The following is a 14,309-nucleotide window of genomic DNA, read 5'->3' on the forward strand; positions in this document are numbered from 1 at the left end:
TAAGGAAAAATAAGAGAGAGAGAGTTGTGAGATTAATTTTCGAAATAAGAAAGAGGGGGTGAAATTCTGATTAAGTAACTTATATATATGAAGGGTATTGTGGGTATTTCTAATTAAATCAGTCTATATATATAAGTTGATTGATAATGGGTCTGAAAATGTAAATGGACCTCCCATTACACCCATTTTTGTAATTTACCCTTGTTTATATTATTTTTAAAGAGTGTACTAAGAGTCTCTTCGAGATGTTCTAAAAAGTTGATCATGTATCTGGTTGGTTGGTGTTGAATTGCTTAATTATGTCTGCATATATGTGATGTATAGGAAATATTCCATTATAATATTTTTTATTGCATGAATGTGATATAGGAAATATTTCATTAAAATATTGTTTATTGCTTCTAAATGGCGGTAAAACTAATTGTCATGTGGATGTTCTTCGCATACTTGGAATCAAACTTCAATTTCTGATCTGTAGATTATCTTTACTTGTTGCCTTTTGATGAGTTCGAAACAAAAGGTTTTGCAATTATTTTGATCCATGGCAAAGAGTTTGAATGCGAAGAATTCGAATTTAAAGAGCTTGTTTAGATCTTTAATTTTTATATTTGTTTTTTTTTTGGTAATAATTGTTTTTTTTAATTGTTGATAGTCAAGTATGTTACAATCACCAATTGACAATCAATTATTTCTAGACTTAATGCATGTATACACACCTAAACTTGGCAAGTTTTACCTAATGGCACCCTAAACTTTTAAAATAACCTATCACACACCTATAGTTGCCTTTAAAAACCTATCGTCCACCTATAGTTGGCTTTAAAAACCTATCGCACACCTATAATTGGCTCATTCGGACCTCCTACACACAAAATCGTTGATTTTTCGTCTTTGACGGATGAGGTAGCATACCGAATGAACTCTCGTGCTTTTCTTCTTTTCTATATAACACGCATACCACCTCGTTCGTTAAAGACAAAAGATCAACGATTTTATGTGTAGAAGGTCCGAATGAGTCAAGTATAAGTGTGCAATAGATCTTTAAAGCCAACTATAGGTGTACAATAAGTTTTTAAAGCCAACTATAGGTGTGTGATAGGTTATTTTAAAAGTTCGGAGTGCCAATAAGCAAAACGTGCCAAGTTTAAAGGTGTAAATATGCATTAAACCTTATTTCTAATATAGCTGTTTTTTCACTATTAGTAGCCAAAATGGCTTTCTTAAAATCAAAATGAAAATTCCCCTTTTGAAACTAAATTCAATGGTCAGTGACCATCGGTGCAACTGACCTTCAAAACCAATGTTTTTATATTTCAGTAAACAATTTCCTATCTTATCAGCATTTTAGAATAAAAACAACTTAAACATTGCATTTACAGCAAGGGATAAAAAAAAAAAAAAAAAAATCCTGGGCATTGAAAAAGTAGAGAACCAATTAAAAGTTTATTGGATGCGAATGTCAACAAGGAGCTAGGCATAGGTTATGACACCAACAGAAAAGCAAAAACAAAAAAAAAGACTAAATATTACATAAAAATCCCACAAACAAACCATTGTTTTATCATTCACAAGGGCTGGATATGCCGCTTATTTATTTCTTCATAATAACAGTAACTCCAGAGCTGCAGCCTATAACAGCAACTGAAACCTTCCACGTGCCAAGATATCAGTACCTTTAAGCACTCTATGTAGATAAGATAGATAGATAGATAAGCCATGAAACTGCACTTAACACAACGAACAAAAGCTCCATTTGTCGCATGCTAAGGTTAACTCACTCCCATCTCGGACTGATCATCCAGCAACCTTCCTAGAATAAGTACTTCTCCCATGGTGGAATTGATGGGTCGGTCTGAGAAACATGTCCCCAGATTCAGCACTCCACTGCACTCCAGCCTTCATAGCAGGTGGTTTAGGTTGTGCCACTGTGTGCCTGTGAGAACTGATTGCCATACTTGCCAACTTATCGGCTGTATCAGATACTCCACGTGCACCTCTAACCTTGTTCACAATTGCTGTCAAACAATACCGCCCATAAGTTCATTTTGCAACATACACATACCAGGGGGCACAAGTACAGGATTCATAAATCAAAGCAAGATACCAAACATAAGTGTCACTGTGTCAGGCTCTCTGGACACTATACTCCGGGGACACCGCTTCTGAGTTAATTAAGCAGAATATAGGGGAGTTTTTAATAATTTTATGAAAAAGAGGGGTAAGTATTAAACATTTCTTTTCAATGAATTAATGACTTGTTACAAATGTTATTTATGGTTTATAATGACTTATAAATGTTATTTATAATATATATATAAATTTGGCGTGTCCAGCCGTAACCGTGTCTCATATTTTTTAAATGACTTTTGACGCACCCATGTCGGTACTTCCTAGCAGGAAACAGATCTATGATATATCGCAATTCAATGAGATAAATGGATCAATTAAATATCTTGAAAGACTATCCTATAACAAAAGTTAAAAGTCGATGGTAGCTGAAAAGCTTACTTGGGCTCTTCCTACCAGGCGGACGATATTTCTGCTGTTTAGTGGCACTCTTCAGTGATTTATCATTCTTGCTTGTATCCTTCATCAATAAAGAAAGTGTCACTAACAGAAACTATTACACTATGAGTTCGACCAACTCAAAATGACAAATATTTTACATATAACACACCAACTGGTCTAAAAAATGGTTATACCACTTCAAAGAACTGGAATCAATGCCTAAATCTGTCAGATTTCTATCAATTAAGTGCAGCAAAGAACTCTAATATGCAAGTGCCGAGTTGAAAGATTCATCATTCTAAAACGTAATTCTCATGAGATAAACAAAGTGACTGTATCACAAGAGAAAACACAGGACAGCGTTAAATACATATGCCAGTATTAAACATAGTATATAGTGAATCTCGTGCAGGTGAACACTGTAGAAACAATACTATGTTCCCCATGGCATTGCATATAATCCTCAGTTAACCTACTACTCAATACCCGATTCTCCAATACTGATATCAATATTTGACCAACACTTGAGAGATAGAAAGTTCGAACACTGAAAAAAATTGATATTTTCTTACCTGGTTAACAAGGTCCAGTTTACGTTGCACACCTGTCACATTAAAAACAATCAGAATATCAAATTATATTGCAAACAATCTCAGTTGACCAAAAAATGTATCTGAGGATTAGTACATGTCATCTCAAATGTGCACAAGCACACATTTCAAAAAATTGTAAATCTAGTTTAATCATAACCCAAAAATACTATGTCAACAATCCAATGATAAAAAAATCTCATGCAATATACAAAATGTATAGCTTAAATATGACTACATATATACCAACCTATGCTCAAGGGAAGATTCGACTTTGGAGAAGGAAAACTGTGGGTGACCTTTGAATTATACAATGACCCTGGATACCTCCTAACACATTGCTGCTCCAAAGCACTCCTTGTCCCGGCTGCAAACAGATTAAACGATTAAATCATGTAATTCTGTAAGAGAATAGACTTGTATTACTGTAACATTTGGCAAATCATGAGTAACAAGTAAGACTAACCAGATGGAGGTGTTCTAGCAACAAGTGATCTAGAACGAAGTGTAGGGGGGACATAAAAGCAACTCTGTCACATCAAAAGTAGATGAAATCATAAATATGAAACAAATAATATTACTAGCCTACCATTAATTATTATGCAAAAGGTAAAAACCTGGAAGAAGGGATGTTGAAGTGTCTCTGCTGCTGTAGGTCTTTTGCATGGATCCCAAGAACAAAGCAACTACAAGTTGAAAATGAAGAAGATATCCAGACAAGTCAACAAGGGACCCAGAAAGCAATAAATCTTCCTACCTAAAATTTCAAAACCTCTGTCCAACTCTTGAAGCAGGTATTGTTTAAAAAAAAAAAAACTAACCTTGATAAGCTTGACTGCATCTTCACTTGCTGATGGTATGAGTGAAGATAGATCGACACTATCAAACTGAAATATCAAGCAGATGATATTTAAATCCCTATAGTGGTGTAGACAGAATGGGACAAATGCTTAAAGTACTAAGCCACAAACAACAATAACACTAACAATTGAAGTACATGAGCGAAAACTATACCAAGAACTGCAGTACCAGTTATTTAGATATTGATAGTGAAATAGTTTTTTCGAAACAATCCAATAAAGCAAATCTAACCTGCGGAAATTGATAGTTAATAGCCCTTGCAAGGCTAAGTCCATCATTCCATGTGTCCTTTGTTGGACTCCCTATTACATTGCATATTTTATAAATCTCATCTGCTTCACTGCATACATAAAAATGAGACCAATTCAAACATCTGTATCTTTTCAACACTATAGCGATTAGCAATTCCCAAGCTCTTGGCCAACTTAAACCACAATTTGGAAATTCACCTGCTTCCAGGGAAAAGAGGTCGAAGAGTGAATAACTCAGCCATGATTGCACCCATTGCCCACATATCTGTGGAGGAGAGAAGCAAAAAGAGTTAAAATGTACTCCTATTCTTTTTTAATATGCCCTTAAAGGTTTATCAAATTGTTCATTTTTACATTACATATTGTATTACCAATGCACTTTAGGCAATTTTTTCTCAAATTTGCCCTTAACGGGGCGTTTGGTATTCTATTGGGATAGGGATAAGGATAAAGGTTGGGATAGGGATAAGGATAAATGGTTGGGATAAAGATAAAAATATAACAGTCGAGAATTATTATTCAATGTTTGGTATGTGGGATAGAGATAGAAATAAAATAATACACTTTACTATTTTAACCTTATTTAAACTACATAACATTAATTTGAGGGATAAGATGGACTTTTCCATCCTATTAAAATTGCAGGAGCTTATCCCACCTCCTTATACCAGCCCCCTCATAGGTATAGGATTTGAGGGATAAGAGGCTTATCCCTCATCTGTCTCACTCTTCTATCTCCTAAACAAACACGGGATAACTTATCTCGTGTTTTTTATCCCTATCTCATCTCTTATATCCCTTCTAACAAACAGCCTGTAAGTGTGTAGTAAGAGAGAGGTTTAGTATTAATGCAAACAATAGAATTATACAATTAATAATCTAATTAATACTTGATTGGTTTTGATGAAAAATCTTAAACGACATAAAAAACGGAGTAATATGTACCCACGCACATATACACACCTAAACTTATTACAACTATAATTTCTTGTTTTCTTCGTATATAAACTTACCAACTTTAGAACTATACAGATATGACTGCAGCAGCACCTCTGGAGCCCGATACCTGGCAGGGGGGATAGGTTGGTAACCACTAGCCAAAACCAAGCCCTTTTGCATCCAACAAGAAAACAAATTTCAAAATAAGAGAAGACAAATGACGTACCACCGAGTTGAGACATACTCTGTATAGGGTGGCTGTGAATTGATTTCCCGTGCAAGTCCAAAATCAGCAATTTTAATTACATCTTTTGAGACCAACAAATTCTCTGTAAAGAGTACTCCAGATAATGAAAATTACATCACATCTTATAGGAGCCAATGACTAAAAAACTAAATAAGAAACCCAGTTGAGTAATGGCATGTAGTAACGCAGTTGTTACAAAAAAAGTCCATCTTAGAAGGATGAGAAGAATACATAAAAAAAACAAGACTATTTTTTACCAGAAAAAAAAAATTTAAAAGTCCATCTAGAAGGATGAGAAGAATAAGAATACAAAACTGGATCAGAATTATTCTTCCCAAGTTTGAATGTCGATAACAATATGTACTGTAAAAGCATTTCTTGACAGATAGAAATACCTGGCTTCAAGTCACGATGAAAATATCCTCGCTGGTGCATGTAAGCAAGACCTTGAAATACTTGGAAAAACCAATTCCTGATTTCAGTTTCAGAGAATAGCTTTTCCCTATCTTTAATAAGTTGATAAAGGTTGCATTCCTGAAGTGGAAAAACATTGTTATAAAGAAACATAAAATAACTACAGAACAAAAATGAATCTAGATCTCAAAATAACAAAAAAATTAAAAAATTACCATGTACTCAAAAACAAAATACAATATGTCATTTTCTCGTATGACTTCCTTGAGTTTCACAATATTTGGATGACTCATTTTCCGCAATGACTGCAACAAGAAAGGACCAGTTTTAAGAATCAAGGCAGATTAAAGCTCATGCAGAAGAAATATGCTAATACCATCTATATTTACCTTAACTTCTCTCAGATTAACACACTCTTCCCACGAATAATATTTTTTCTTCATCTTTTTTATGGCAACCTGGTTATTATTAAGAAAAAAAGCATTTGAGTAGAAATTAGAAAATCTGGAACTTTGAAGGGGCAACAATATGATAATCTAGTTGGCTAGGTCTAACAAAATAGAAGAAAAGCACACTTACAACTTCACCAGACTGCTTATTAATTGCTCGCCAGACACTACCAAATGTACCATCACCAACTTCTTTGATTAACTTGTACCTACATATATCAAGTCATTGAAGGTTTTAGATAAGTCAACATTTTTACAAGAAATAAAACTCGGAAGTTAATGCAACTACTAACCTCTCCATCCTCCTTGGGGAAAACAATGAAGATCTTTATTCACGAAAATTGCAAGTCCCGAAAACTCTATATGACATCTATGGTAGATGAACCCTAGTAGAAAGTACAAAAGGGTACCTTGGTCCGGCTAATCTCGAGTTAATTTTCTTCCGAGGTAATTGAGAGCAAAAAACCAGAATGTTCTTGATTGATGGGCTTACAAGCCTTATTCGTAACTAGACCCACAACTTCAAAATGGAAATAAGGCATGAATAGTAGGAGAAAGAAATGACCGGAAAACATATCTTCGACAAACAAAGAAAGTAGGAACCGACAATTCTAGTTGAAAGGACTGATCCCTATGCTTAAGACAATCACTCAACAGTTCGAAAACAAAACACAACGCTACCTCATCTATGCTATGTAGAAATTTTTCAGTGAACTGAGATCTTGACGCTGAAAACCAGGACCCATCAGGAGCAACAACAAAACGAGAGAGCTAAGAAATACAGTCTGCGGACTTGAGTGAATGGCTTATCTAAATATTAACTACCTATGCACCTTTGATTCCTTGCAGACTTTAACCCTGCAGTAAAAAATAAGAGTTCAAAGCAAAATCAAGAAATAAATGTACAAAAAAAAAAAAAAAAAAAAAAAAACTAAAGAATAATATGTATGTACCCCGGAAGACGTGTTTCCAAAAACTTCAACTGGATGTTGTATCAGCAATGCACTACAAACAAAATAATTTCTTAGAAAAGGTCCAGTATAGAATTTGATCATAAGAAAAAGGTGGTCAATTGCTTTAAGGTCAAGCATAAACTTTGCTCAAAGGATAAAATTAAATTGCTTACTTGAACATGTGCACTAAAGATCCAACACCTATCTCAGAAATACTTTGCATCACGCCTCCTGTTCTGCTCATTAAAGAGAAACTGACCACTAAGTGCAATTAACAAAGGAAACCAAGAGAAAGTCTCCAAGGACAAGAAATCGCCAGTCGAGCACTTCTTGAAATGAAAAAACTCGAAAATGGAAGCAATTTGACCAAAAACACACTCTCTCCATGTCTCAAGATAGGAAATTAAGGTGTTCAGATCCAAATCCGGCACAACCTATCATTACAATTGAAACACAAACTTAAATTAAAACATCTAGAAAATAAATCAGTATGAACTAAATAATATAATTTACAAAAGTGATCTTGAATATTTAAATAATAATAATGCATTAAAACAGGAACGTCAAAAAAAATAACCAAATAAATAACCTGAATTTTCACTACCGAAATTGAACTAATCACATAATTGAGAAATTGGCACAAATTCTTCGATATAAGTCATAAAAAAACAACAACTAATGTCATTGGCTTTACTTTAAAGGGGTTCACATTGTGCCCGTCCTTATTGCACATCCTAAAGAGCTACAAAAGCACCAGAACATACTCTGGTATCTTTAATGAAAGCTATGCTTAAAGATAAACACACAAGCCAAGTAGCATAAAGAGAAAAATATAGATTCATAACATGCAATAAAATTGCAGAAGCCAAAGAATTTTCATAAACTCAGGACAACAATTTTCTTTAGTTTGAACGGATTGATCAACACAACGTCTCGGAGCCACGTATAAAACTGAGGTTATTAAAAAAAATCAAATGTACTAGATCTAATACAAGAAAAAAAGAGCTGAAGTTTAGCGGTCATCAAATCGATTTCAACAATCACGAAAAATCACAAGAGAAATTAACTACCGAGGAAGAGAACAACCAGGAAACTTCGAAATGTGTTAGATCGCAAAGCAAATAGTCCGAGAATCCTATCCATACTTCGAAAGATAATAAACCAGATTAGCTAAAAATCGAGTGCCTAACAATCAATCAAGACCTCTTAAGCTATAATTCATCCATTTTCACCTAATCTCGAGATCTCAAAGAAAAAAAAAAGAAGAAAAAAACAGGAATGAACTTCGATAAATTGTCCGCACAAATAAAAACCCTAACCCTAAAAAAAGAGCATACACGAATCGAAGAGATAGAAGATAAAGGAAGACCCGATCTGATCCAAATCGAAGGTGATTGAGAAATTAAAAAGACGCAGAGAATGAGAAAAATAAAAACCTGAAAGCTAACCGGCATATGAACCGTCGCGCAGGACGGGAAGAGGAATCCAGAGCTTCGTCCCGGGTGTGCTATAAAATTATAGTGTTTTCCGTATTTTAGAAAGAGAGACAGCCCAAATTGCAAAAGCTAAGGCGCAACCACCGCATACAAATATCCCTTTCTTTCTCCTCTCTCTCTCTTTATCTATTTCCCGTGCGTACCAAGAAAATACCTAAATTTCTTTGCATCAAATGTGGGCCTCCTGTCTATTTATAGCTGCCCTTCCTTTTAATTCTGTATAGCAGGTTCTATCCTTTTACGTTACGCATGACACGCCGATCAATTTTTTGGTGATTCCTAACAGAACCTAAAAACATAAAAACGGCTTTAGGACCAGTGGACCACTGTAGTCTATCTTGGCCATTTAGTAATTCGGGCAACAACTATAATGTCCAAATAAGTAATTAGGTAAACCCAAAACGAAACACCGTTGCAAATTAGGGATATAGATTACAATCAAAAATATTCATTAGAAGCTATTTTAATTTTAGAACTAGAAAGATACCATTGCTTTGCTTCGGGGAAAAAATAATTAAGAAAATAATTAAATAATATGTAAAAAATAATAAAAAAATATAATAAAAAAATTCATGAAAATTATCTAACAAAATAAAAAAGAATAAACTCAATGATAACTGAAATATAGAATTGTCGTTTGTATCAAATACGTCTTCGTACAACAATCATTAAATGACTCATATTCAACCCTAAAACTTTCACACTGTATAATGCCACTTATATAATACGTATCCGTTAACCAAACTGCATATTCACCATCTTTCTGACTCTCTTCGTCCACATCAAAGAATGACGAATTTAAAAGAGTGAGGATCCATGGACGAAATCTCTTGCCTCCTAATCACGTAGATACTTCTTTTTGTCATCATCCTCATGTTATTTGCCTATTTCCTTAATATCGTCCTCGGTCCTTATATATTATCCTTATCAATTAAATCTTATTCTATACATAAACTTTGTATTAGCCTTTTAAACTATATATTTCCACGTAGAAAGAATATAATAATTAGTTTTTTTAAAGGCCTAATGCTTCCATAGCCCCCTTAACTTGTCTAAATTGGTCATTTTACCCCCTCAACTCATCGAATGTTCTATTTACCCCCTTAACTCCATAAAAGTGGTATTTCTCACCCCCTCAACTTGTCCATTTATTCCCCCAACTCATAGAATGTCCTATTTACCCCCTTAACTCCATAAAAGTGGTATTTCTCACCCCTTACAATCCGTTATCGATGCCTAAATTGATATCATTTTTAAACGTTAAACCTATATTGGTGATATTTTATACGTGGAACCTAAATTGATACTTCCCTAAAAACCATAGGCCTATTTTGGTACATTATCCCTACATATAATGTCTTTAACTTGTTTAACAAAATAAAAAGTTGATATTAAAAAAAAATATTTTCAAACTCATTTGCATAAATCCTATTAATTTTGCGCTATAAAGGGTAAGAAATACCACTTTTATGGAGTTAATGGCGTAAATAAGATCATAAGGGGGTGGGAAATACCACTTTTATGGAGTTAAGAGGGTAAATAGAATATTCGATGAGTTATGAAGGGGTAAAACGATCAATTTGGATAAGTTAAGGGGGGTGAGAAATATCATTTTTATGGAGTTAAGGGGGTAAATAGGACATTCGATGAGTTGGAGGGGTAAAATAACCAATTTGGACAAATTAAGAGAGCTGGAGAAGCATTAGACATTTTTTAAATAATTGTTAATTTTTAATTAAATTATAAAAAACATGAATATTTTTTAGAACTAATATGCAATTGGTGCAGAATAAGAAACAAGATATTTGTGTTTTATAATAATATCTGATATTGACACAAATTATCAATATTAGGGAGAAAATTGCTTTTGGCTACCAACGTTAGAGTAAAATTGCACCATTTTAGATGTTAGAAGTAAAACTGCTCTTGATCCAAAATGTTAAGGGTATTTTTGCACCTTAACCTTATTTTTTTAAAGAGTGAACTAAGAACCTCATAATTTTATGTCTCAGATTATATTTGTGATTTTTTAATTGCATTATTCGATGAGCGTAACTTTGAATTAATTTTAATATATTATTTCAAAAAAACATTAAATATTTCATGGTAAAAATTGTTGCAACTTTATGTAATGCAACATAATAAAAATGTGCAACTCAAGTGCACAACAATATAACATTAGACCTACCAAACATAACAATTTAGAAACTTTAAAATTCAGTGCTGTCATTTTAAATATTGATGACTACATTGCAGATGCCTCAAAACTTCATATTTCTTCAAATTTCAAAATGTTGGACAACATTCAATATTACATCATATACCAAGTTGCTCACTATACTAAACAATCTAATATACTAAGTTGTAAGCCTCACACAACTTGAGTATAAACCAAAATTTTGTGCATTAAACTATCAAGGAAAAATCAGACCAGTCTCCAATCCTCAGACATAAATTGATTGATCACTTCAACTCGACCAACTCTTCCTCAATACAAAGCAACTGCAAGAAAGTTGATGTTATTACAATCAAAACTAACACCTCCAATCCCACTCATCCATCAACACAACGAAAATGAGTGGCAGAACTCAAAATTATGAACAACTCACCTACCAAAATAAGTTTCTATATCAGCACACATGAAAACGAAAAGCAATGAAAATGAAAATAAAATATTTTCCCTTTAAGATTTCAACATGAAAGACACCATCTGACAGAAAGCAAATCAACTCGTAATGGATAATCATGTTGTGTAAGCATTAGTTAGTTTCCATCAACTTATCCAACTTGTTGCTCAGATGATACTAAGCTTTGTGATGGCGAATCATCTCCAAACCCATCAACAATGAGATAAACAGATAACTGAAACTCAGCCTATAGCTGGAAATCCATATAATTAGATTCAAATTGAGGATAACTATAATTAAAGTTCTCATATTATAGCAAATTGCTCAACAAAAGGAGCACTCTTTCTGTAGCGGCAATTTGACATGAACTGTCACCGATTCATCTGCGGATGATGACATGCTCCGCATTGGAAGTAACATTAATGATGCAGAAACCATCCAAGTCAAAAAAAAACCTCACAATTTCTTGGTAATGGGTTTCATCTTGTGCTAGCTCCAAGTCTGTCTAGGAAAATAAAATCAAAAGCAGTAGGATTTTTGAGACTGGAGAAAGTAAGAAGGCGTACAGTTTTTTCTGATAATGGACATTGTTGATAGCAGCAACCTTGGATTTGATGAGCAGAAAATCTCAATCTGGGTATATTCATTTCTTCTTTCTAAAACAATCTGCAAAAAAAATACTTATGTAAGGAGACCCAAGCTGCAACAACATAAGAATTGTACCAAAACTTAGAGACCCAACCCACGACAACATAAACCTAAAATAAAATTTTAACTCAATCTGCTTGCACGAAAAGTAACATAAATCAAATAACAAAGACAAAATTAAAGTTTAAGTTAAAATATAAAACGCACTTCTGAATAAACATCAGCTAATAAAAGTTTGAAAAAAAAAGAAACAGGGAACACTAACAAATCAAAACGATAAAAGCATGAAAACTCACCAGACAAAAGAATGCAACAAAAAACTGAAAGACATAGATTACTTGCCTTTAGGAAATCTTCAACGAAAAAAGGTACAACTCAAGCAAAACAGAGAAACAAAACCCAGTAGAATCAAAAACTGAAAGACATAGATTAGTTGCCTTTAGGAAATCTTCAACGAAAAAAGGTACAACTCGAGCAAAATAGAGATACGAAACCCAGTAAGATCAAAAGGTGAAAATGCTATTAGTGCCAGATTCGAGTGGATCCAGTGAAAACATCTGGTATATTAGTAAAAAAAAGCAGATTTATTTTAAAAAAGAGAAGAAAAATTATATAATGATATAAAAAAAAATAACCACAGATTGGAATCATACCAAAATAAAGGTGTAGCGCAGCACATATAAAAAAAATGCATCTGCATCTAAACAACATAACAACACAACAAAAACGGGTCCACAAAGACGGTACAGACAGAACATGAACCTATAAAATGAAACTGTTGATAGCACCATCAAGGAAAATAACTTACTGCAAAGAAGTTAAAGATCAATGTGAAACTCAGGCATTCAAGGTCTCACAACCGCAGTCTGAAATGGGTAATAGATCTTTTGTAGGTGTCATCTTATAAATGGAGAGGTTTGTCGACCCAAAAAGTAACAGATCCATTCCCAAAAAGTAACAGATTCATTCGAATTTGAAACCTAAACCTTCAAGGTCGCGTCATCGCTGTCTGAACTGAAGAACATATCGTTTTTTTTATCTTTTGTAAGTGTAGGTTCCTAAACGGAGAGGTTTACCAAAAACAATTAATCAAAAGTGAAATATGAAAAATTCGTGTATTTCTACTACAAAGATGGAATGAAGGAAAGAAGAGTACCGTGAAAAATTAACAGATCAGCACGGATCTGAAACTTAGCCATCGAAGATTTCACATAGCCAACTGAACCGGAGAACCGACTGTGTTTTACGATCTCCTGTAAGCATCTTCTCATCATGTCTTCGCTTAAATAGAGTCAGGAAAACACTATTCTCCAAACGCTGAGATGAAGAATCTAACCATCAACATCTGCACACCAGAAAACTGTAAACGAAATTTCGAGCAGAAATATTCATGAAAGCCAAGAGGAATTCCAAAATTCTGAAACAGACATAAGGAGAAAAAGGAAGTGAGCTCAACCTTATCTGGAGCAGTGGTGGGAAAAAGAGATAACGTTGTAAGTGAAAAAGAAAATGGGTGGAAGAATGCGCATGTATCCCTATATAGAGAAACGACGTCGTTTTGATGTTAGTGTGCTAATTACACAAATATCTACATCATTTGTTCTTATACAGGGCCAATTGAAGGATAAATTCATAAAAAATTTTGCAAAAAAGGGCACATAAAGTGAAAGATAAAGAAGGGATAAGGGGTGTAATTAGAAAATTTTGGCAAAAATTTTTCAATTCCACTATTCAATCTCTTCACTTTTATAATATATATATAATTTTATGGAGTAAAAAGAAAATATTAATTAAGAATAGAAAACTGATATTGTAATTTGATAGGAAAAAGAAAAAGTGGAAATTTATGTTTTATCAGACATGTGACGGCGAGTACGATTCAATTTTTAATAGATACATGTGTGATGTTCAATTTATGTTTCTTTATATGGGTAAGTGCAAATCCTAATTGATTTTTTGGTTGTTACCAAAAAGAGTAAACAAACTAAATTAAGTTACATGAGGTTTAATGGTTAGTTGTTACCAATTTGAGTTTGGTAACAACTAAGGTTTTATTTGGTACGATGTAATGCAAGGTAAGAGCAATAATAATGGGTGGTTACAACTTTGTTTGCTATGTAGACACACATCACACCCAAATATAACAATTCATTATAATACTATGTTATTTTAATAAAAAAAATTGGACTGAAAGTGTATTTTTACAATTATTATTAATGGTTAAAAACAAAACTTATAAAAGAGTTGGTCCCATAAAAGAGTAACACGAAGTTTTGGCTCACTCTCTATTTGCCTTGGTGGAGCTCACTCTCTCTATTTGGGTTGG

At 33.5% G+C, this 14,309-nt stretch overlaps 1 protein-coding gene across 1 annotated transcript; it reads right to left on the reverse strand.

The window, feature by feature from the left end:
- Window positions 1–1,424: 1,424 nt before the first annotated feature.
- On the reverse strand, window positions 1,425–8,865 carry LOC136233887 (cyclin-dependent kinase F-4). The gene is made up of 19 exons (XM_066023613.1): window positions 8,649–8,865; window positions 7,386–7,646; window positions 7,213–7,264; window positions 6,553–7,117; window positions 6,390–6,468; window positions 6,200–6,268; window positions 6,026–6,115; window positions 5,792–5,930; window positions 5,376–5,478; window positions 5,224–5,276; window positions 4,409–4,475; window positions 4,191–4,299; window positions 3,920–3,985; window positions 3,716–3,784; window positions 3,565–3,628; window positions 3,349–3,465; window positions 3,081–3,112; window positions 2,509–2,587; window positions 1,425–2,015 (listed from the first exon to the last, which is right to left on the reverse strand). Exons 4-19 carry the CDS (start codon window positions 6,558–6,560, stop codon window positions 1,795–1,797), a joined length of 1,365 nt encoding a protein of 454 aa, XP_065879685.1. The 5' UTR covers window positions 6,561–7,117; window positions 7,213–7,264; window positions 7,386–7,646; window positions 8,649–8,865; the 3' UTR covers window positions 1,425–1,794.
- Between the last annotated feature and the right edge of the window lie 5,444 nt (window positions 8,866–14,309).

This window comes from Euphorbia lathyris, chromosome 6 (genome assembly GCF_963576675.1).
Source record: "Euphorbia lathyris chromosome 6, ddEupLath1.1, whole genome shotgun sequence".
Classification (NCBI taxonomy): domain Eukaryota; kingdom Viridiplantae; phylum Streptophyta; class Magnoliopsida; order Malpighiales; family Euphorbiaceae; genus Euphorbia; species Euphorbia lathyris.